This window comes from Oryzias melastigma, linkage group LG19 (genome assembly GCF_002922805.2).
Source record: "Oryzias melastigma strain HK-1 linkage group LG19, ASM292280v2, whole genome shotgun sequence".
NCBI classification, from domain to species: Eukaryota; Metazoa; Chordata; class Actinopteri; order Beloniformes; family Adrianichthyidae; genus Oryzias; species Oryzias melastigma.
In genome coordinates, this window is record NC_050530.1 from 9,575,255 (window position 1) to 9,597,114 (window position 21,860).

The 21,860-nt window shown below is 39.0% G+C and overlaps 5 protein-coding genes across 6 annotated transcripts in view; 3 read left to right on the plus strand and 2 right to left on the minus strand.

Moving 5' to 3' along the window:
* Positions 1 to 2,090, plus strand: part of tbc1d24 (TBC1 domain family, member 24) — a 7,594-nt gene extending 5,504 nt beyond the window's left edge. Inside the window, exons 5-7 of the mRNA XM_024285528.2 lie at positions 1 to 84; positions 468 to 711; positions 1,198 to 2,090. The exon at positions 1 to 84 is cut by the window's left edge and continues 11 nt beyond it. Coding sequence (XP_024141296.1) covers positions 1 to 84; positions 468 to 711; positions 1,198 to 1,355 — 486 coding nt within the window. The 3' untranslated portion in view covers positions 1,356 to 2,090. The remainder of the gene's footprint in view (positions 85 to 467; positions 712 to 1,197) is intronic.
* A 2,196-nt stretch (positions 2,091 to 4,286) lies between these two features.
* On the plus strand, positions 4,287 to 9,981 carry atp6v0cb (ATPase H+ transporting V0 subunit cb). Its single transcript, XM_024284559.2, has 3 exons — positions 4,287 to 4,599; positions 8,607 to 8,790; positions 9,026 to 9,981. Exons 1-3 carry the CDS (start codon positions 4,527 to 4,529, stop codon positions 9,228 to 9,230), a joined length of 462 nt encoding a protein of 153 aa, XP_024140327.1. The 5' UTR covers positions 4,287 to 4,526; the 3' UTR covers positions 9,231 to 9,981.
* A 589-nt stretch (positions 9,982 to 10,570) lies between these two features.
* Positions 10,571 to 12,901, minus strand: nubp2 (nucleotide binding protein 2 (MinD homolog, E. coli)). Its single transcript, XM_024284558.2, has 7 exons — positions 12,764 to 12,901; positions 12,283 to 12,398; positions 12,015 to 12,213; positions 11,778 to 11,932; positions 11,432 to 11,542; positions 11,240 to 11,309; positions 10,571 to 10,778 (listed from the first exon to the last, which is right to left on the minus strand). The coding sequence occupies exons 1-7, from the start codon at positions 12,777 to 12,779 to the stop codon at positions 10,639 to 10,641; spliced, it is 807 nt and encodes a 268-aa protein (XP_024140326.1). The 5' UTR covers positions 12,780 to 12,901; the 3' UTR covers positions 10,571 to 10,638.
* LOC112154016 (SPRY domain-containing SOCS box protein 3) lies at positions 12,865 to 18,414 on the plus strand. Of its 2 annotated transcripts, none has more exons than XM_024284556.2 (7): positions 12,865 to 13,478; positions 14,677 to 14,812; positions 14,977 to 15,157; positions 16,368 to 16,555; positions 17,072 to 17,174; positions 17,250 to 17,375; positions 17,455 to 18,414. In XM_024284556.2, exons 2-7 carry the CDS (start codon positions 14,684 to 14,686, stop codon positions 17,997 to 17,999), a joined length of 1,272 nt encoding a protein of 423 aa, XP_024140324.1. In that variant the 5' UTR covers positions 12,865 to 13,478; positions 14,677 to 14,683; the 3' UTR covers positions 18,000 to 18,414. The 2 variants fall into 2 exon arrangements, with proteins under 2 accessions (XP_024140324.1, XP_024140323.1); XM_024284555.2 differs by having other exon boundaries at positions 12,867 to 13,478; positions 14,652 to 14,812.
* On the minus strand, positions 18,411 to 21,037 carry LOC112154017 (probable crossover junction endonuclease EME2). Its single transcript, XM_024284557.1, has 8 exons — positions 20,500 to 21,037; positions 20,272 to 20,393; positions 20,086 to 20,178; positions 19,866 to 19,981; positions 19,234 to 19,312; positions 19,054 to 19,169; positions 18,797 to 18,986; positions 18,411 to 18,729 (listed from the first exon to the last, which is right to left on the minus strand). Exons 1-8 carry the CDS (start codon positions 20,915 to 20,917, stop codon positions 18,574 to 18,576), a joined length of 1,290 nt encoding a protein of 429 aa, XP_024140325.1. The 5' UTR covers positions 20,918 to 21,037; the 3' UTR covers positions 18,411 to 18,573.
* Positions 21,038 to 21,860: the final 823 nt, after the last annotated feature.

Genomic DNA, 21,860 nt, shown 5'->3' on the forward strand with positions numbered 1-21,860 from the left:
TTTCTGTCCTCTGATTGGGAGGAACGAAAGCGAGGAGGCAATAAATTGAGTTTCTTTGGCACAGGGGAGTGCTTTGTCTTCAGAGTAAGTTTCTTTTTATTGTAACACTCCAAAGTTGGTCATTTATGTTGTTTTAGACTAATTTTGAACTGATTTTATTTAGAGCTGTACCTATTATGGCCACCAGGGGTCCTCAGTTCCCTTTTTGTTCTATTACTGACATGATTCCTTTAAAAATCTGTTGAGTGGGTCACAATCCACCAAACACTGAGGTTATGTTCTACAAAAACAGCACACAGTGGCTTTTGTGGAGTCTCTATTTTAATGGTGCTTGAGCTAAAAATAGTAAAACAATATCTGAATAATAAATGCACTTTTCTGTGTGTATGCACAACTGTTGGCTGTTTCAGAATAAAACTAGCAAAATGAATCCAAACAAATTCCTTTCCATCTCTTCCCTCCTTCAGCTGAAGCCGGAGATGGAACGCTACGAGTGGGTGGTCATCCGCCACCCCGAGTTAGCTTCCACCATAAAGACCGAGGGTCAGGAGGACGCCGCCTCCTCCGAGGGCCAAAAGGCAGAAAACAGCTTACAGCAGCCAGACAAACCGGCCGGAGAACTTTCCCCGTTTCTCTCTGCTCGCCACTTCAACCTCAACTCCAAGAATACGTCCATGTTCATGGCGGGAAACTTCGACTCCATCATAGTGGGTGAGTGGATTGTGGGAGTGGACGGGAGAAGATGAAAATGAGTGAATAAAATCTTCCAGGTCAGGGCTAGAATAATGATTCTTTCCAGGTTTGTGAAGATCAAATGATTAAGTTTAACTACCATTTTTTTTTTTCTCACTCCCTAAAAGTTTCTAGAGGGTAATTATTCAATTGTACGTTAGATTTAGAAGAAGTAACACAGGAGTGTCACATTTTTCAGTTCCTCTTTTTAAAGACATGCAAATAACTATAAATAAATTGGTCCACTTTACTAACAAATTTCGACAGTACTCGTGTTCAGAATGAAATTAAAAAAACTTAAAGGAAGTAAATTGAAAGCTGCTCTAGACCCATATTTACATTAAAGAATAGCTTGTTTTGGATTTAAAAACTGATAAAGAATTCTTTAAATCCTTTTGCCATGTTTAAGCCTTTGCTAAATATAAACCTTTTATTTTAAAATTCTGTAACTTCCTGTTTGATCAGGTGGAGGTGACGGCAACGCTCTGTACATCGACTCGGAGCTGAACCACGGCCGCACGGGCAGGTGCACCACCTTTGACAACCCGCCCCTCTGTTCAGAGAGCTTCCAGGTTTCACTTCTCGAAGTCTGGGGCTTCCAGGACGCCATGGATGCCCAATAAAGCTGATTATACCACTCATTGATCAAATTTGACGTAATGTGAGTTTTAAGCATCTTAAGTTTGAAGTCGATATGCAAGTTGATACGCAAACCAGACGGAAATAACATTTTTGATTATTTTCTATTTATACATAAAGTTTATCCACGTGTTGGTGTATTTAAAAAAAAAGGTTATTTCTTGTTTATTTTTGTAAAATGGTGTACTTATGAAGGTAAATTGGGAGTGTTTATGGTTATAAAGTAGTCTGGTTCATCTCAACCTGCCAAAATCGGTGAGAAAATATTGATTCGAATTTCCCCAGTCTTTGTGGTGGTGTTGTAAAGTTGGGTCAGGCAGACATTTTTAGACGTATTTTCCCCACATTTTCATTTACTACAAGTATTGTTGAGAAGATGTGACTAATGAACAAATGGAGTAAATGTTTGTGAATATCTGTAGTAGCTTTTGGCTGTTATGCACATAAAATCATGTCTTTTTTTTTTATTATTCTTCAATGATTTCACTTGTATGGTGTTGTATTTTGGGTTGGGTAACACAAATTCAAAGTAAAGGAGAAGAATGTGTTGCAAATGAAAAAAAAGTTCTAATTATCTTGTGTTTTGTTATTTTTCCAAGTATGCAGAGAATAGTTCAAAGTGGGCCTGCAAAGTATTAGTAAAATTACATGTATGTTTGTATGGATGTAAAATGTTTATTGCAGAAAATGCACATGATATAAAACAGCATAAGCTTTCAGTGGAGTGGGGTTTTTTTTAAGTTAATGTTTTTATTCTTGCAGAATCCCTCCTGCTAGAGTGGCTGCTTTGGTATGTTGTAGATTGTCACATAAGTGCTCTAAATGCCTTTCAGTCACCTGACTATACATACTCCTGAACTCGTGTCTAACTTTACAGAGTTGTTGCAAAATGCTTAACTCTGCAAATGCAAGACCGTCTTTTCACACCGGAACAAATCGTGGTTTTGCATTGGAGATAAAAATCACAAAAGGTCTTTTAAATCGTGTTTGCTATTATTATCCATTAACCTTAGAAGCGCAGTGCTTTATTTATTTTGAGTAGAATGGAAAAGTCAAAGTTCCTTTGATTAACTCTCAGAACTGTTTTATAACAGGAAAAATTCCATTAATCTTTTGCTTTAAACCACTAAAAGTACACGACTAGAATGACTCCTATGTCCTTCTTGGGGCATATTTTCTATTTTTGTTTGGATGCTTTTGTGGAAGTTGACGATGAACATGTCTGGAAAACATTTCATCGTAGTGAGTCATTCGTCTACAACAGAAATATCTGCTGTCGAACTCACATCACGGAGGCTTAACTTCAGTCTGAATTAAAATTGATCTGTGCATCAGACGTTTTATTAAATGCACCTGCAAAAAAAAAAAAAAATCTCTCAGTACATCATCGTCTATAGAAATGTATTATTCATTTATGATGGGTGTGTCTCAGCCTAATGCGTGGCATCAAATAGTAAAAGGGCTATCGTAATTCCCTCTTTACATTAAGAGGCTCCGACTCTGTCTTTCCAAGACCGTTCATTCAGGATTCACACTCGGCTAATCGCACATGCACGTCTATTTTTAGCTCCTCCTTTGGGTGTTGGTCTGGCACATCTCCTGAAAACCTTGCTTTCCTGGCTCGAGGAGTAAGATGCTTAAGTGTTTAAGACTACACTGAGATGGGTCTTTCTGTGACCACCCCGCCCCACGATGCCATGTGTTTACAACTGATGAATCACCCTTTTTCTAAGCTTTGTTGCATCTGTAAAAAAAAAAAAAAAATGTTCATCAAATTAGGAAAAATAACAAATCTGAGAGAAGCTTAGCGTGTTTAGGATTCAACAAAAATGCAGCTTACTCTGACGGCACATACAAACTGAACAAGTAGTGCAGGCTGTGGAAAAATAGGGAGGGTACATCCTTACAGCCCACTCCTTAATGCCAGTCTGGGATAAGAGGAATCACCCAAAACAAACAGGAAACAACTGCGTGGGAACATAAGCGATCACGTTACAAAGAGCTGACAAATGCAGTGTGTAAGCAACAGGGAAATGCATTCTGGGTAGAGTAGATTACATGTATTAGAAACCTTAATCAATAGTATTCAATCAGTCACAAGAGAAAACAAAACATCTGATTCTCTGTGACCTCTTTATCAGTGCATCCCTGTTGCTGGATGCACGCTCCTAGCTGCAAAACGAGGCCTCGGGCTGACAGAAAAATGTTAGCCAATGAGTCTGGAAGGAAGGGTGCTTATGATGCATCTGGAGACGTGCATCACGAGGATTGGGGCTTTTCCGTGATTCAGGGGGAGGGGATGTGTGGCGTTGAAATGACCTGGCAATGCAGAAGGAAGAAGGGGTCATCAAAGAAGGAGGGAAAGGACATCATTGCATTGCTTCTCTATTCATTTAGATGTGGAGTGACACAGCAAAATTATGTATATATAAGTGGATTTTATTATTATATTCCCTAAAACACAATGTATTTTATGAGGTGTGGTATTGACTTTAATATTTTTAGCTGTAACATGTTTTTTACAGAAATTTCTAAATTAAAATTTTATTATTTTTATTATTTGATGCCTTCATTTGTAAAATCAATCCCTAGATTTACTCTGTCTATCATAGTACATCCACTAAATTGTTCTTCCTTTGAAAGGTGAATACGTAGATATCAAAGGGAAAGCCTGCAGTCGAGTATACCAAATTTGCTTTTGACGGGGGTGTCTACTAACCTAGAAATGTTTAAAGGGGTTGCCTTTTTAAAATTATTGAAATACGATACAATATGTGTACATTAAAAATAAATTCATTCATGTAATTTGTAGAACACATAAGCATTTTTGTAATTTTTAACTGTTTTTATAATCGCTGTTCCGCCTCGTCGCCCTCACTACAAAACGAAGTGGTTTTGTCCGAACGACCGGTCAGGTGATACTTTCCGCCTCGCCATTTTGTGTTGCTGCGCCGGGTATTTATCAGAAGAGTCGTGACTGTCCCCCTCCACACGGTTAGATAGGTGGCCGCACGGTTTCGGTTTTACCCGCTTTTGCTTAACACGTCTGTGGCCTTCAATTGACTCCATTAAGTGCGATTTTTTTAAACTCACGAAAACCGATTATTTTGTACTTTTAGTTTATTTTTTTGCTGTGAGTTAGCGTGTTAGACAGGATGTCGAGCCAAAGCCCAGAATACTCGCCGTTCTTCGCAGTGATGGGTGCCTCTGCGGCGATGGTGTTCAGCGGTAAATACTACAATTCCTTATTAAAAGCGATTTTTTGTAAAATGGTTATGCTCATGCTTAATTATATATATCTTAAGAAGTCATTTAATGATATTGTCAACCTTGGTTCTCTCTAGGGCGCAGTTGTAGCTAATTTGTTAGCTTAGCTAACGTTGCAGTCCTTTTCTAATGCTGCCTTTTTATTTAGTTTTACCAACAAAATATACATATATTGTATTTGTATTGACCTGCTAATTTTGTTTAACTAAATTTTAGGAGGAAGTGTGTATATAGGAAGCACAGAGGACAAGACTTGTCAAAGCTAGTTAACCAGCTGATGACGACTACACAAGTTAGCTTAAATGCTAGCCGCGTTCAAATACGTGCATTTAAATCGGAGGAAACAAATCTTAAAATGTCTTTAAAACAACACTTAGTTTTAAATTAAAATTTGATAATCGAAAGTTTGAATTAAAATATGGTTGCCATCTTAAGATTGTAATCGTTTTAAGTTTGTTGTAAGGTGTAGCTTGAACTAATGTTCAAAAGCAGCGATCGACCAAGTGTATTGATTCTGAAGCCAAAGTAGTCCAACCATAATTTGTATTTTTACTTATAAATTCATATGTAAAGGCATTTATTTTAACGCAAAATGGCTTGTGGAAAAACGCACCTCTTTAAAACATTAATTGCCTTTAGTAACTAGGTTCAGCTGGTTGACTTCCTCATTGCTCAGAGGTATGACACGAGGTCACATGATGTTCACATGAGACTAGTGACTTGAGTTGGCCTTTTAGCTTCCACAGCAATATAGGTTTGATCTCCTTTTCGTATGAATATGCATTATTTAATGGTGCTACTTGTTGCAGGAACTTTATATTTTATAATATTAATGGATTTCACAATCTGTTAGTCGCTGCTCATGTTTGAAATCACAGTTTACATTGATTTGATTCATTGTAAGACATGTGACATGACTGGTTCACTTATAAACAGAAAACCTATGCTTTTTAAGACGATGATTCGTTTAAATACACTTCATCTTTAAAAAAAAGAAGTATGAGCTGACATGTTTAAAGAAGTTCAATAAGTTAACAGTTTACAGAACACTTTCAGTAATTTACATTTTTATGTGTGGTAATGGGAAATTGTGGCATCTGTGTGGTTCCTGTTTTCCTAGCTTTAATCTAGTAAAGTGACAGTTGGAGTATTTAATGAAATTCAGATCTTAGTTGAAAGGAGATGTGACGGTGAGTGGTGGAATAAACTGCCAGTATATATTGCCAGTACTAGAGTATAATGAGACTACTACTAAAGTCCTTTATTTTTTGGAGTATTCAGTAGATTTTGTGAGTTAATTCTAGTGTGTGTATTACTTTAAAATAAAGAAAATGAGTACTTTGTTGGAGTTTTATATCCATAGTGCAGAAGTTGCTTAGACTGGAGTCATGTGATTCTTTCTTGTTGTATCTTAGCCTGTTTACTGATGTATTTTTCTTTAAAGAAGTGAATTAATATTGCATACTTGAGACCTATTGTGCCACAGATTATTTTTTCCGATTGGTCGACTAATCGGATGATGCACAAAGTGGATGTAAAACAAACATTTTAACCATCATAAGCCTTAAACCACCTAAAACTGAAGATGATAGTTTATTAAACCTTTAATGAATCGTACACTCTTTCCTTCTTTAGCTTGATGTATTAAAACAAGATTAAATCAAATGTGGTCAGCATCTGAAAAAAGGAACTATTTTTCACATATAAAAAGGACATTTTATGGTGCTGGACGCTCACAACTTTGGTCATAATATAAAGTAACGACTAATCGACTATAATATTGTCGACTATTTTAATAGTCAATTAGTCGACAACGAGTCGTGGGAGCCCTAGTTTGTACCGGATTTAGTCTGTTCACACTGGTCAAGCGAGGAGCGGCTTCCTCTTTTTCTACTGTTCACTAGTGCGTGTCTGCCACCAACATTTGGAAAAGGGCGAGGTGCAAAATGTCAAATTTGTGGAAACCTAGCACCAGACTTTTTCTTTCACAGCTCTACTCAAATATATGAACGACTTGATGTCATAAAATTTCATCTGGCCATTAAATTCTCCTTCACGATCGATCTTCAAACAGTTGGTACTTCCATGAATGAAAGGGTCGCCATCCATGCGTCACTACCAAACCCTAGTCCCTGATTGGTCAAAGTTCAACCTGGCTTAACTTCCAACTGATGTTCATTGACTGCTCATTTTGTTCGTAGTCCAAAAACGGTCAGAAACGTGCTTAGCGATGCAAGAAGGTAGTGTGAATGTAGCTTAAGAATAGCATTCTCTCTAAAAAAATTATGCCTCATATTAATTCTTCCTTTTTTATATATATTTAAAACATTGCTTTTTTTTCTTAAATCATAGGGTCTACACATGGTGACGATTTAGAATACGTTTCCAGTGGAAGTGCACAATCTAATAGTTTGTCTTTACCTCATTGCCCAGTGTGCAGCTTTTAAAAGGAAAGTCCAACAAACCCTTATCTGCACATTATGTATTCATGTTGAACCTTTTGTGTCTTGTGAGATTATCGCATGCAAGATCATTAAGCACCTCCTACTGTGACATCCCAAGACGTCACAGGGTATCCCATATTCCAGCTTCTGCAGAGGAAAAATGCTAAAAGCTGTTCACCTAAGATGAGAGGATTAGGATTAAACCCCAGAGCTTCTGCCTCCACACCTGCAGACACCTCCCTCCCATACATCAATTTTAATGATATGGATTCATGTAGTTCTGTTTATTCAGAGATGAGAGCAGGTTAGTGCGTTAGGCACCGTATTAAACATGACCTGGAAAGATTAATTATTTAAACACTAGGACTGAGCTTAAAATATTAAAGGTTATCGATGTTTCCTGGTTTACCACTCATCAGGGGACCTTTGATTGTTCTTAACCACAAAGTCTGTCTGCCAACCACATTGTGTCATGCTTATTTTTTTTTTGCCAACAATTTTCTAAAAATTGCACAAATTTTCATACCAGCAGGAGTGATTTTAATCTGAACTGTTGCTAAGCTGGTTCTGTTTTTACCAGAACCGTCTCCTGCTGACGTGAAAACAGAAAAGCAAGCAAATGTAATACAGGGCACCTCCGGCTGTATGAACAAGGCTGCCTCCCTCCTGATGATCTCTGTTCACATTTAATCATCATCAGTATGTTGGCTGTATAGTTCCAAGGAAGCATCTTGTTGGGAACATTTTCATCTGTCAACGGAGATCAGAAGAAGCCACAAAAAGATAAATTCTCCTCTTTTGTTTTTATTTAATATTTAGATTGGTTAAGTGTGAAGGTTATATATATTTTTTAGTGGTTAAATAATCAAGTTTGAGAATAATTAATGGGTATTGCTCTTTTTGCTGTGTTTTGAAAAATTCTTGACAAATAATCTTGTCAAACAAGCTCTAATCTGCCTCATTACACATCATGTTTTAACTGGCCATGTTTGTATTAAAATATGACCTAATCTGCAAATCCTCATCAAACTGGCATACAAGCTTTTAGTAGTTTAGATTTTTTTAGGCTTATTTTTCCCCCGTTGGAGTAAGCAGCACTGAGCCTTCCTTCTCTTGTGCGTCATAGTTGACGGATCTTGGCTTGCTGAGGAAGCTTTTTTTTGTGTTGCAGTGATGCTGGCTGGACGTTATTATAGCGTGCAGATAACACTGTACCCATACTGCCTCAGGGTGAAATGCTAGCGGCTTCCTATTTTTTTATTTAACTGAAACCAATTTTGGGTTGTTTTGTCTTTAGGTTTCTAGGTTTTTATATAACTACATCAGTTTCATTGGTTTGCTTTTGAAACCGAGAAATTACCCAGATGCGGTATTTGGGTTTTTTCTTTCTTTCGCTGCAGTAAAAAAAAGCTGTTGAAATTCTTGCCCCATTTTTCATTTCACTTCTGCTTTATTCTTCTTCAATGTTCCAGCTGTCACGTCGCCTTCAGTTAGAGAATAATCTTAATTTCTGTTTCCTTTCAGCCTTGGGAGCAGCCTATGGCACAGCAAAGAGCGGCACAGGCATCGCTGCGATGTCCGTGATGAGGCCGGAGCTCATCATGAAGTCAATCATCCCAGTGGTCATGGCGGGTATCATAGCCATCTATGGCTTGGTAGTAGCAGTGCTGATTGCCAACAACGTTGCTGAGAACATCAGCCTTTATAAGTAAGTTAGTTTTAGTCAACTTACTTCTAATAGTTAAAATAAAACCACTTGACTGAATGAAAAACCTCCCAGTGTTGCCAAACCCCTTAGATTTACTTCCTGTCTGTGGTTTGACAAACTTTCAGTTTTGTTGCAGTTTTCACCAGTACATTTGTGGAATCATGAACAAAATTAAGCAGGATCTGTCGTGTGAAATATGACCTAATTGTGCTGACTAACGTGCATCTATGTGTAGGAGTTTCCTGCACCTCGGAGCGGGGCTGAGTGTGGGCCTCAGCGGGCTGGCGGCAGGCTTTGCGATCGGCATTGTGGGAGACGCAGGTGTGAGGGGCACAGCCCAACAGCCCAGGCTCTTTGTGGGCATGATCCTCATCTTGATTTTTGCTGAGGTCCTGGGTCTCTACGGGCTCATCGTCGCTCTTATTCTCTCCACGAAGTAAACGCTCGACGTCTCCTCGACAAAAATCACCCATTTAAGTTGCTGCTGGGGGGAAAAAAGAAAAAAATTGCCACACAAGATAAAAGAAGTGAATCTGGGGTTTAAAAAAAAAAAAACATCCAATGGTCTTATCATAACGATGTGTACAGTCATCCCAATTTGATAGTCAACTTGTAAATGCGCAATGTAGTGATTTGTTCGTCTTGTATGTGTGTGTGCGTGGTATTAAAAAAAACTGTATAATAATTTTTCCCTCCACTTATTTTGGGCTTTGAGGCCAAACGAGGCGGCTGAGCCTCGGGTCTGTAAGAGCTGACCACAGGGCCGCACTTTTCCTCCTCTATCAACTTGGGAGTTGATGTAATTTCTGAATAAGTCTTGAGAATCTGTTTGTAAAGAAAATTGTGTATGGACAATTTTTTTTTTCCACTGTTTTTATTTATAAATATGTTCATTGAACTATTAAATGAAAACAAATTGTCCATGATATATACATATATAAATATATACATATCCATATAGATTTAATGCACTGTGGGTAATTGTGAAAAGTTGTTGGAATCCCTCCGGATGTAATTTTTTTGGTTCGATTAAGATTGCCTTTAGTATGTTGCTGGTGGAGTGAGAGTTTTGTGTGTAGCTGTACTCTAATCATTACGCAAACATTTCCAGACCAGTGTGTTTACCTGTAGTACCTGTTTGCATTAAAGGTGTGTGTGCCCACGTTGGGTCTCACAAGTGTAATTTCCACATCTCATCTCTCCATCTTTTCATTTTGTCCACATTCAGCTGTAGTTGTATCAAAGTCCTGCATGGTGTTGAAGGTTTTGTTGCTGCTGGGATGAGTTTGCAGAAAATTTACCCATGATTCAAAAGTAATGTCTACATGTGGATGTATGACTAAGAAAACCCAAGCATTGGTTTTCTTGTAAGTAGAGTGATTTTTTTTGTTCGTTTTGTATTTAAGGCAGTTGGATTTGAATCCTGGAAATGAAACTGCTGGTTTAGCATTTTACTGACGAGCCGGTCAACCCTGTACAAGTACTGGTTGAAGTTATCTAGTGTCATTGTGAACATCTCCAATTAAACAAGATTCCAACTTAGTTTGGCTTCTAGGCAATATATTGTTTTCAGTACAGCCTGATTTTACTGTTCTCTTTTTATGTGGGCCATCTGACTGTATATTCCAGAACCATTAGTCAAAGGTTCCTCTAGTTTTACTGCGTTTATCTTCTGGCGAGCGGCAGAAGAAGTCTTAAAACCGCAGGAACTGCGAATGCAGCACTGATAACGCCAAACAAATCTTGTGCTTTGGGCAAAACAAAACAAGTGATGACACGATCAGAGATGGAAAAATGATTTATGTTTAGTCATGTTATGTACAAAAACTAAATTAAAGCTCGACTGTGTCATTCAGTTTCAAGACTGTTGAGCAGAACTTGAGAAATACTGCTGATGGAACCGAATGTGGCACTGTCAGGAAATGACTCTGCAAAGTCTTTGCCTTCTTCTACGCTGGCGCTGAGGAGAGGATCCAAGGGCACGGAGCCTGAAATGAGGACAAAAATCACTGCAGCCAAAGAAAATGAACCATATCAATAACTAGATAGTAAAAACCTATTTTTTTAGGACTAACGTTTGACTAAAGAAAAGGTCTACTATTTGGTAAAGCAAGCTTCTCCTTGTTGCAGGGTAAACAAACTTGATCTGTACTTACTAAATTAGTTTTCAAATTAGGTAAGTAGCCACTGAGAAAGTAATCTCTTAATTACACTAAGAATTATTGATGTCTTGTTTCTTAAATACACATGCTACTCCAGAATCTGGATCAGCTTTTTTTTTTTTAAAGGAGTCGCACATAAACAAAGTCCAGTTGGTTGCATCTTTCACTTAGATGGAACTAAACTGGGTAAATTAATCTAGTAGCTGAAATGTCACCAGGAAAAAAGTGGGGTGATAGTGACACCTTGTGGCCACAGACTGAACTGCATTGCATTTCATTTGACTTACCTAAAAACACTGATCCAGTCAGTTTGGCCAACTCCTCACCGCCACCTTTTGAAAATATGTTGCTGCATTCCTACAAAAAAAAACATTTACTCTGAACAAAGCAATAATAAAAACATGACCATAATTTGACTATATTTATTTAAAGCTGCATGTCATAACTGCTTTACAACATTTATATAAAGCTTAACTCACAGAGCAATGTGGACAAATAAAGCCGCTCATGTTTTCTACAATGCCAAGGATCCGAACACCTGTCTTCTTGCAAAAGGTGATCTCTCGTCTCACATCCCCAGTCGACACCGCCTGTAGAAGACGACACAATACAGAGCTGAACACAGTAAAATGGCTCACAGCTTTTCTCCTAAACCATGAATACTTAATGCCAGCTCGTCTGTCAGTGTTGAAGTTGCAGAACAACACCTTTGCATATGACTTAAGGAAATATATTTGGTCATTTGTCTTTCTTCGTTGCATCATTTGATGTTTTTTAAACCTAAATCTTCACCTTAGTAAATTTAAGTTTATGACTATCTCCCACCTGAGGTGTGGTTACCAAGATGGCTCCATCTACTCTGTGTTTTCGGAGGTTTTCCACGACAGCCAAATGCTCATCAGATGTCCCTGGCGGCGTGTCCACCAGGAGGACATCTAGCTCCCCCCACGCGACATCTGACACAAACTGACCAATCATTGCTGCCAGACAAATAAAAAAAAGTTCAAGAACAAAACTACCAAAGATCCTGGGAATAAAACATGACATGTTTTATGGCTTTACCAGATTTTTTTGGTCCTCTCCATACGACTGCCTCATCCGGATCTTCCATTAGAAAACCAATAGACATCAGAGCCAGGCTCTTTTGGGCATCGGTGTAGACGGGAACCCACCCAGAGTCACACTGATGGACGTCCGGACGGTCCACACACAGCATGCGAGGGATGCTGGGACCACAGAGGTCAACGTCCAGGATGCCAACCTGAGGACCACAGAGATTTACAAATGTTTGAAGATGGGTGCTGAGGCTGTTTTACCCGCAGCTCCTCACCTTCTTCCCTGCATGTTTGAGGGCCAGAGCCAACTCTGTGGTAATGGTGCTCTTTCCCACTCCCCCCTTTCCTGACAGTACCAACACCACGTGCTTCACCAGAGCCAGGTTTCCATCTCACATGAAAAGGAAAATGATCAATTAAAATCAGAATAAAACGAAAACAACAAAATGTGTCAATAACTGGTGCTGGATGAATATCGAAGGCTACATTTTTAGTTCTAGAGTATTCGAAATAATAAGTAAGTTCTCAAGTGACATACGAGTCTTTCAGAAATCTCTTAAATGTGGATACAAAAAACATTGATTATTAGCTAGTCAGTTCCGGATATCATAAAACTTCTGTAGCCACAGTTAGCGTGAGCTAACAAAGTAAGCTAGGTTGGCATTTATCTCACAACACAAACACAAAACTCTTGTTATAACAACACTGTCTAAAAATTAACAACATATTTTACGTTAACTTGTTGTCTATACCTACCATTGCCGTCTTCCATGGTCAAAATAAAAGAAAAACACTACTTATTGCGGCTACAACGTGCACCCGGAAGATACACAACGAAGTGGACGTCGAACACCAATCAAAACACAGATTAGGAGTTTTAGCCCCACCCTTCATCTAAAACAACCAATAGGCTTTCAGTGTATAAAATGGTGCTTTCAAGTGCTGCACACACGGTAGTACCTTTTAACTCAGTGATAAAGATATTAAAAAGTTCGACAGTAGGGTGTATTATTTCTAAGTAAATAATCCTTGTGATTAATTTTCATGATAATATATTTATAATAGCATATTTAAATAAGTTATGTCCAATTTCTTTTAAATAAAAATTCGAAGTTGGTGTCTTTTTTTATTTTCTTTTTTGTCTTTTTTAAAAAGGACGGTAATTCAATAGGAACAATTCAAAATAACTTTATATAACCCCTAAAAAAATACAGTTCACGCTATGTGTCAAAAATTACGCTCGAAGTACCGTTATATGTAAAGGCATCCAGATAAAGACCTTGAGTCCCGCCTCCGCGCGGGTTGTATCCAATAGAAACTCAGAGAGGGCGTGACCAAGTTCTGTTTACCTCAATTCTGATGCGAAGTGGGACAGGGTGCATGCTGCAGCTGTCACACCGACGGATATAGAGGCAGTCTGAAACTCACATGTGACACTGCAACACCGCATTTTGGAATACTCTACTACAAGGTGAGAACATTGATTTAACTGTTTATCATATAGTCTAAATACAGAAGTGTAGTTGAGAAGTATGTTAAAGCAACAGTTTGACTGGTAATTGTTGGGTTTCATTATAAATAATGAAATAGATCTTATTCAAAAATTATATTCAGCCTTAGAAACAATCCTCAGTAAATGATATAATTATTTATGTGTTTTGAAGACTGTTCATACTGCTGCCTCTGAAGTGAACTCAATTCAAGTCATGTGCAGCAGCAGCACAGGACTCACTAAGACAGTGTCCTGACTCAGACCTCCAGATGATGCTCCAGTATTTAGGGTAAGGCCCAATTAAAAGAGTACCTGTTCTAGACGAACTAACCTAAATTCATGGCAATTATCTTCTGCACCTGCTTGCAGAGCTGCTGCCACCAGCTGCTGTGCTCACACTGAAGGGTACCAGTTATAAAATTCAGTTGATATAAAGAACTTATGGGAATCATATGATTATTGTTGCTTATATTTTTTGATTAGAATATTTTTAAGTCTCCTTTTTGATTTTGCTGAGGTGGTAAATATGCAAAAAATACATAGAAAACACGCTTGTCAGCTGTTTTATTCAATAAGTCAATAGTTATCTTGTTTTTACTGGAGAAAAAAAAGAGATTACTTGTAAGTAGCACAGATCACTGACGAGAGAGATTGAAAAAATAAATAGTTCCTAGAGAAATATTTTAAAAACAATCCCATTATAGCTGAGTCATCAAAATAAGCTGACCTGCTGCTGCAGCAGAGACACCACAGGAGGTTTGGTTCAGATATCCTGCACGTGTAAATAAAACTTGATGCAGCCAACTGAGACATATGGGTCAGATTGTAACAGGAGAGGAGCAGTATGTAGGTGACGAAGAGCATTTCCACATGGGGAGTTTTCCAGCCTCGTATTGACTGAGAACTTGTGAGCATACTCAAGTGAACAGCAAACAGATTGTTAAAGTGACCTACTTGGAGCGCTTTGGCGGGTTTGTGAAACATTCAAGAAAAAGCGGACAATGTGGTGCATTTTTTCTTCCAAAAATGTTGTTTTGAGCAAAATGTTGCAGTTCAAAAGTCAAAAAATGAAGAGAATACGAGCTAGGGGATTAACACTGACCCCATGGGCCATAAATAACAAGAACATGTGGCGTCCTGCTTGCATGCCAGCTGGTCATCAGGTGGGTGTCTGCAGGGCTTCCATGCTGAGGAAGGGCAGGAACAGCAGAGGCCAGCATTTGGTCTGGAGTGAGACGCAGCAGGACGCGGATGTCATGACAGACGTCAAGATGTCCGACAGAGAAGAATGGGACCAGCAACTGGTGACGGAGGTGAGACTGTAGTGCTGGAGATTATGAGAAATATTTACTTTTGGAATAAAATCAAAATATGTCATTCGCTTGTTAAGGAACTTTCATATGAATTCAACTGCTACTATGTGAAATCCTGAAGCGTGGCGCCAACGCCAGACTCTGTTTGTATTTGTGCCAAGCAGATCAGTGACTTGGAGTCAGAGGTGGATTATTTGGCGGGATCGCAGACTGCTTCAGACGTAGTGGCTTTGCCCAGCACTCCTCCACTGCTGGGGGAGAATTTCTACTCCTACAAACCACAGGAAGAGCTCAATCTGGCGTTTGGCCTTAGCAGTGAAGACCTCTGTGAAGACGAGGATCACAGTAAGCAGAACACCCAACAAAAAAAGGAGGATTTATGATGAACATGAGTTGGACTGGCTAATAATTTACAGAATTTATTACATTTTTTTTTTCAATTCTTTCTATCCACTCAATTAAATCAATTTTGAAATTACACGGTTAACACATTAAGACACATTTGTCTAAAAATAGATTAATAATCTATATATGTTTGTTTTGAATATATTAATCTAATACAGTTCACATACTGTAACATTTATTAGTGAAATTATAATGAGATTGTTAAAATCATACAATTGTTATGCCTTTCCTGGAGGACATTTCAGTTTGGCCACTAGGTGGCATTCGTGCTATAGCATTACACTGTATTCCAGAAGAAGAAGAAACTATCAGGAAAAACTGTGCTTTTGACTACAAATGGTTAATGTAAAACAATATTTCCTTAAGAGAATTTGGAAAATGTATGCTTCATGTTCACATTAGCATTAGCCGTTCTATGGGAAATCCCATTATACGTTAGCATCAAGCTAGTGGACTTCAGCTTTATGCGTTAAATCAATCTCTACTTTTATGGATCCACTATTGATCTATTAAGCTTAAATGAATTCGGATTGATTAATCTTTTATCAATCCAACCCTAGACATCAGTAAAGTACTATTGAGTCCTAATATTATCAACAGAATTCACACTTTAATGTAAATTTGGAATTGTTTTAAATTTAGCATCTCCCGACCTATTAAAGTGTAAAGAAATATTATTTGTAAAGAAAAAAAAAAGAAAAAAAATATAATGTTAAGGTATTCTATCCTTATGGAACAGAAAAAAAACAAAATAAATAACAATTTGTATTCAATTTTATCTCATTAATCCAATAATTTCATATCATAGTTGACATTGTAAAATGCCATCACAATGAATAAAATACTTCTTTGGCATATTTAATGTGATAAATCATAGAAGAAACTTTGTCTTTCTGTAGAGAAGACCATAGAACAGGCTAAATTTGTGAGCTTTTGTAAAAAAATTAAAATAAAAAGTCCTGTTCTGCATTACTACAAACAGAGATTGATGCTATTTTAAGAGTATTTTGTGCAATTCTATGATCAGTTTTGTGTTTATTTCTTTTGTTTTGGTAAGAAAGAACAGTTTTTTTTTACTATGATCACATCTTAGACCTTTGATCCCATAGCTGTTTCTATAATCTAATCTTTTGGGATTTATATTTTCCAGTTTTGGATTGGGTTTGGGACGAGCAGTACAAGTCCTCTGGAGCCTTCCTGAGCGGAGACAGCAGAAAAGTGAGCTTTCACTCCGACTACAGCTGTGGGACCGCTGCCATCCGCGGCCACAAGGAGCTTTCCGAAGGCCAGCACTACTGGGAAGTGAAGATGACGTCTCCGGTCTACGGCACAGATATGGTTAGCACGATCCAGACATATTAAAAGGCCCACTCCGATCAAACTAAAGTGTCTTTTAATCATGATTATGCCATTTTTTGCAGAGCTGCAGGCATGCATTAGAAATTTGTCTCCGAGTTGTGTTAGCGCGGAGCAATCCCGCCCCCTTTCCCATCACCTACACAACCTAACATTACCAGTGAAACAAATAGTAATATTGGAGCTATCTAGTCGTACAGTTTTAGACCAGATACCAGCTTGGATCTAGTTCTACACCAGTGCATCAGAAATGGAGAAAAGCCGGTAAACTTGTGTGCAAAAAGGATATTTTTCCAACTGTATTTTTGCATTCACAACAATTTGGATAAAGAAATACCCAGAAATGCAATTTTGAGCATATTTTTCTTTATATGTGTCCTCCATTATTAAAAAAATGCTGCAAAAACACATTTTTTATTGGACTGGGTCTTTAAATAATGTTTAAAATCCCTCCCGACTCGAGGATTGAGACATTTGTTGATTTGTTTGTGGGTGAAGATGGTGGGGATCGGAACTTCTGAGGTGAACCTGGATAAGTTCAAGTACAGCTTTGGCAGCCTGCTGGGCCATGATGAAGACAGCTGGGGTCTCTCCTACACAGGTGAAAGTTTTTGGAATGAGGAGTAGTTTAAAACTTTGAGCAAACAAAATAACCTTTTTTTTTGTATGGATGAAGGTCTGCTTCAACACAAAGGGGACAAAGTGAAATTCTCCCCTCGGTTTGGTCAGGGGTCCATCATAGGAGTGCACTTGGACACGTGGCACGGCACTTTGAGCTTTTACCACAACCGACAGTTCATAGGTGTGTTTGTAAAAACGTATCTGTTAATTTTCGTGCTTATTTTTATATATTTTGAGAATATTTTTCTGATACTCTGCAGGTGTTGCTGCTACCAACCTGCAGAATAAGAAGTTCTACCCCATGGTGTGCTCCACAGCAGCTAAGAGCAGCATGAAGGTGGTCCGTGCCTGCTACACTCCCACCTCCCTGCAGTACCTCTGCTGCGCCCGCCTGCGCCGAATGTTACCCTGCTGCCCCGACGTAGTCGGTGCTCTAGAACTGCCCCCCGGCCTGCGCACCCTCCTCCAAACACAGCTTTTCTGGATCTTCAGCGTCACCAGCAGCACCTCAGAGCGGGAGACACACTCGCAGGAGGACGCCCAGGAGGAGGAGGAGGGCAGCCTCCCGCCAAGCCCCGTCCCGAGCTCCACCTCCAGCCCCGCGTCCACAATGAGTGCCTGCTCCTCGCCCGGCCCCTACTCCGAAACCCTTTCAGAAACGGACGTGTATCTGTGCCCGTGTCACATGGCACCTCAGACTGAGCGCGGCGCCTGCCGCTGCCCCCCGACTCCCCCCAGCAGCGACTACGACAGCTGCTGCTCGGAGCCCGAGGACTATCAGTGCAAGAGATGCCGCTGGACATGACCGGTTCCTTCCTCAGAGCCGCCAATATTCTACCACTGCCATCATCATCCTCACCTCCTTCTGCTGTCTGTGCTCCAAGCAAAAAATGAACTTTTACACGTCTAGAAGTGTCCAATCGATCTAATTTTTTGTGTTTTTTTTAAAATATGCCATTTACTGTCTTTGTGTGAGAGTTGAAGACTAGACTCTAAGGATACAAAAACACTTTTATCTTATGTATTCTCAGGGATAGACTCTGAACAGAAGCAGCTGTTTTTGTTTTTTTTCATACTGTTAACAGACTTTTTTGGAGTATTTTTTAAGACGTTTTTTTGCTAAATATCAGCTTCAGTTGTGCTGTTACATGTTTTTCTATTTACATTTATTCTCTCTATTATAAACCTTCTTATTTAACATTAAACACCACAAAACTCCAGTTTAATCTCATTTTTATGCACACAAACAGAAAGTTCCACTTTTTTTTGCATGGCAAATATTTTAATACTTTTCATATTTAATTACATTTTTAAGTTTGTGCTAATAGTGCTTTCATAGAAAGAAAACGTGGTTGGTTGTTCTGCTGTATACGACTAGTCTAGTCCAGAACCAGCTGAGGGTTCTGGGCTGTGAAGCAGCGATAGACTCTGGCTGATATATCGGGTCCAATGCGTCGCTCTTTTCCTCCGTTTTTCACCAGCAGACCGGCCAACATCTTCTTCCTCTCCTCCTCTGAGTCCAAGTTCTGGTAAGCCTTAAATCCAGTTTTAAATTAGATCTCTTTAAATTGTGGTTTTCGTTCCACAGACGGATGAATTTACCTGCAGCAGGAGGCGAGGCGACGGGAAGGATTTGGTGACAGTGGAGGCCACGGCAGGACTGACTCGGTTCAGCTGCTGGATCTGCTTACCCCACACCTGAATCAGCCCGGAGCCGTCCCTCTCCACCCGAGCGCCGCTGGCCCACGACCCGTCCACGCAAAAAGGAAGCTCCGCCCTCTCCGTCAGGAGTCTGCAAGGAGATTTCTGGGTAAAAACGACCCAAACCATGGAGGAAAAAAGCCAAGAGGGATGCTTACTTGAAAGGGCGTTTTGATAATGCCTTGGTGACGGCACACACGTGGTCTGTGACGTCCTTCCAGTCATCCAGGAAGACCAAAGAGATGTTTTTATAGAGCTGGAGGTACACCAAAACCTTAAGAAATATGAAAAAGTTAAATTGAGAAATTAATTTGATAAATTATCCAGATTAAACATACTTCCTCGATGTCCAGATTTGCCCTCCTTGATTCAGATTGTAGATCCTCTGAGAGTAACGGTTCATTATAAGTCATTGTCCTGCAGATAACAAAGAATTGAAGCTAATTCATTTACAGGTTAATTAAAAAAATCATAAAAACACTAAAATATAAAACAGAATTTGATATTTCAACATTTTTTTTTACAAAAAACATTATTTTCTAATATATTATATTACACTTCTTTCCAGTTCAAAATGCAACTCTGTTGATAAATATATTTATCTAAATAAGTCAAATCAATTTTAAGATCACAAAAAAGAGCTTTAAACTAAAACAATTTGATCTTTTTTCATTAAATTAGAAGGCCGTATTTAAATAAATACTGCTAGGCTGCCCAAATTAACACATTTATGCATCAAATACTCAAGTTTTCTGCCCTTCATTTACATTATAAACACTTCAAATCTTAAAAGATGTTTATGAGTATTTACAAGAGTGTGCATGAAAGCTGTTAAAAATTGAGATTACAGCAAATGAAAAAAAGAAAACTGTGAATTGTAGAAATCGATCTTTAATCTAACTGGCAAAATGAGCTTATCACAGATAAATCCATCATATTCCTGTTATTGACGATTCATGGAGTCACTGACCTGCTCTCAGAATCTATCACCAGCAGAGTGACCACCTTCCTGGGATCCTGGTTGAGACTCTCCAAAACAGGAACAAGGATGCTCTCTTTTCCGGTCTCCTCCACATTGTCCAGCATCTGCAGAGCAAAAGGAGCACAGCAAGAACGGGGAGACGCCAACTTGACGTTGCAATTAAAAGCTGCAGGAAGTGTTTTTTAAACAGAATATAAAGCCTGATCACCTTTTTCACAGACGTCACCATGTCTATAAAGTCAGTTGCAGACAGAACGAGAACAATTTGATCTTCTACAGAGATCTGGCCTTCTCCCCCCTCCTAAAAGTCAAGACAGGAAATAGTAATTAACGAGCAAATGAGAGTAAAATAAATAAATAAATAAATGTCAGGTACTTTGAATATCAAGTATACCTGAAGCTCATCTCTGGTCCATGTGATGCTGTGAGGGATCTGCTGCTCATCAATGTTGAACCTCCACTCCAAACACACCAGAGTTTCCAGCAAGAAGTCACAGCCTTCATCCTGCAGAAGATCTGCAAAAACAACACAGGAAACGTTTGTGGAGCTTCAAATAAACGTGCTGAAGGAAGAAAACCAGTTTCAATTGATGGATCGAGTGTCCCTGAACGCAGCACGCACCTGGATGAATGGAAATAGTGAAGGTTTTGATGCAGTTCTCTGGTCGGAGTTTCTTGAGGTTCTCCGCAGCTTCTCTCCTCCTGCTCAGCTCCTGCCTCCTCTCCTCCTTCCTATGGGCTCTCAGTTTCTCCCTCGCTTCCTTCCTCTCCTCCGCTCTCCGTCTGTCCGCCTCGATCTCCTCCTTGGTCCGGCGTTTTCGGGTTGGACTTGGTGTACCGGAGCCGCCAGGTCTCGGGGGAGATAAAGCTGAAGAAGATGGTTTGGACTTGTCGACTGAACTCGGAACCTGACCATCTTCTGGTTCGATCTTTGGTGTTTGTTTGCTGGGAGCATCAACGTCTAGATCTGTTGTTGATTCATCGTCGCTAGCATCGGATTCAGAGATTTCCCACGTTTTAGCTCTACGCAACATAGACATCTCACATGTTTACAAACAACTACTACAACAAAAAAGCCTTTCAGTTTGCTAAACACTCGGAGAAATGACAAACCACTAAACAAAAACAGCCGCTACGGTATATGCCGAGGGACAAACTGTACCAAACGCGCTTAAAAGTTCTCATACACCCACTTAAATTAAAATAGTGTTTTTTGTGTTTTTGCATGTTCTCGTGGTATTTTTCTCACGATGGATGACATATATGAAGAAAATTAATCTATTTTTGTTTATTTAAATCCTTGTGAATCAGGAGTAAATGTAAAAAATGGCATTGGAAAAAGCGCGTAGGTGTGACGTAGAAGCTACTACGGCAATCCACAAGCTCCTTGCTCTTCCCATTGACTGTATATAAGAACATTTATACATTTTAACATTTTTCACAGTCAATGGCTCTTCCCTAGGGGTGTCAAACTCAATCGCACAGGCAGCCAAAATCCAAAACAAGATTAACATTTATTGAACACTAAAGCTAAAATGTAAAAACTTTAAAACATGTAACTTTTAAACATAACTATGAATAAAAACAGGCAGAAATATTATTCCAGAATAAATCAACTTAAACCTGAAATAACTTTCAATATTTTACTCTCCATAAAAATACATTTTATCAAAATTAAACGAGTTAGAAATGAGAGCAAGATAACATTGGGCAATAAATACCCTAATTAGATAAAATGATCTATAGGGCCGGATAGAATTACCCAGAGGGCTGGACCCGGCCCCCGGGCCTTGACTTTGACACATGTACTCCACTCCATTCTGATACATCCACTTGTAAACAGCGAAATCTCCATGTACATATTTTTTTTTCATTAAATGACTGGAAAAAACAGAAGATGACTTCAGGGGCCCGTTTCAAGAAGCAGGTTCAACAAATTTAGAGTTCGAACCTGAACTTAGAGTCACTGGACTCAAAATTCTC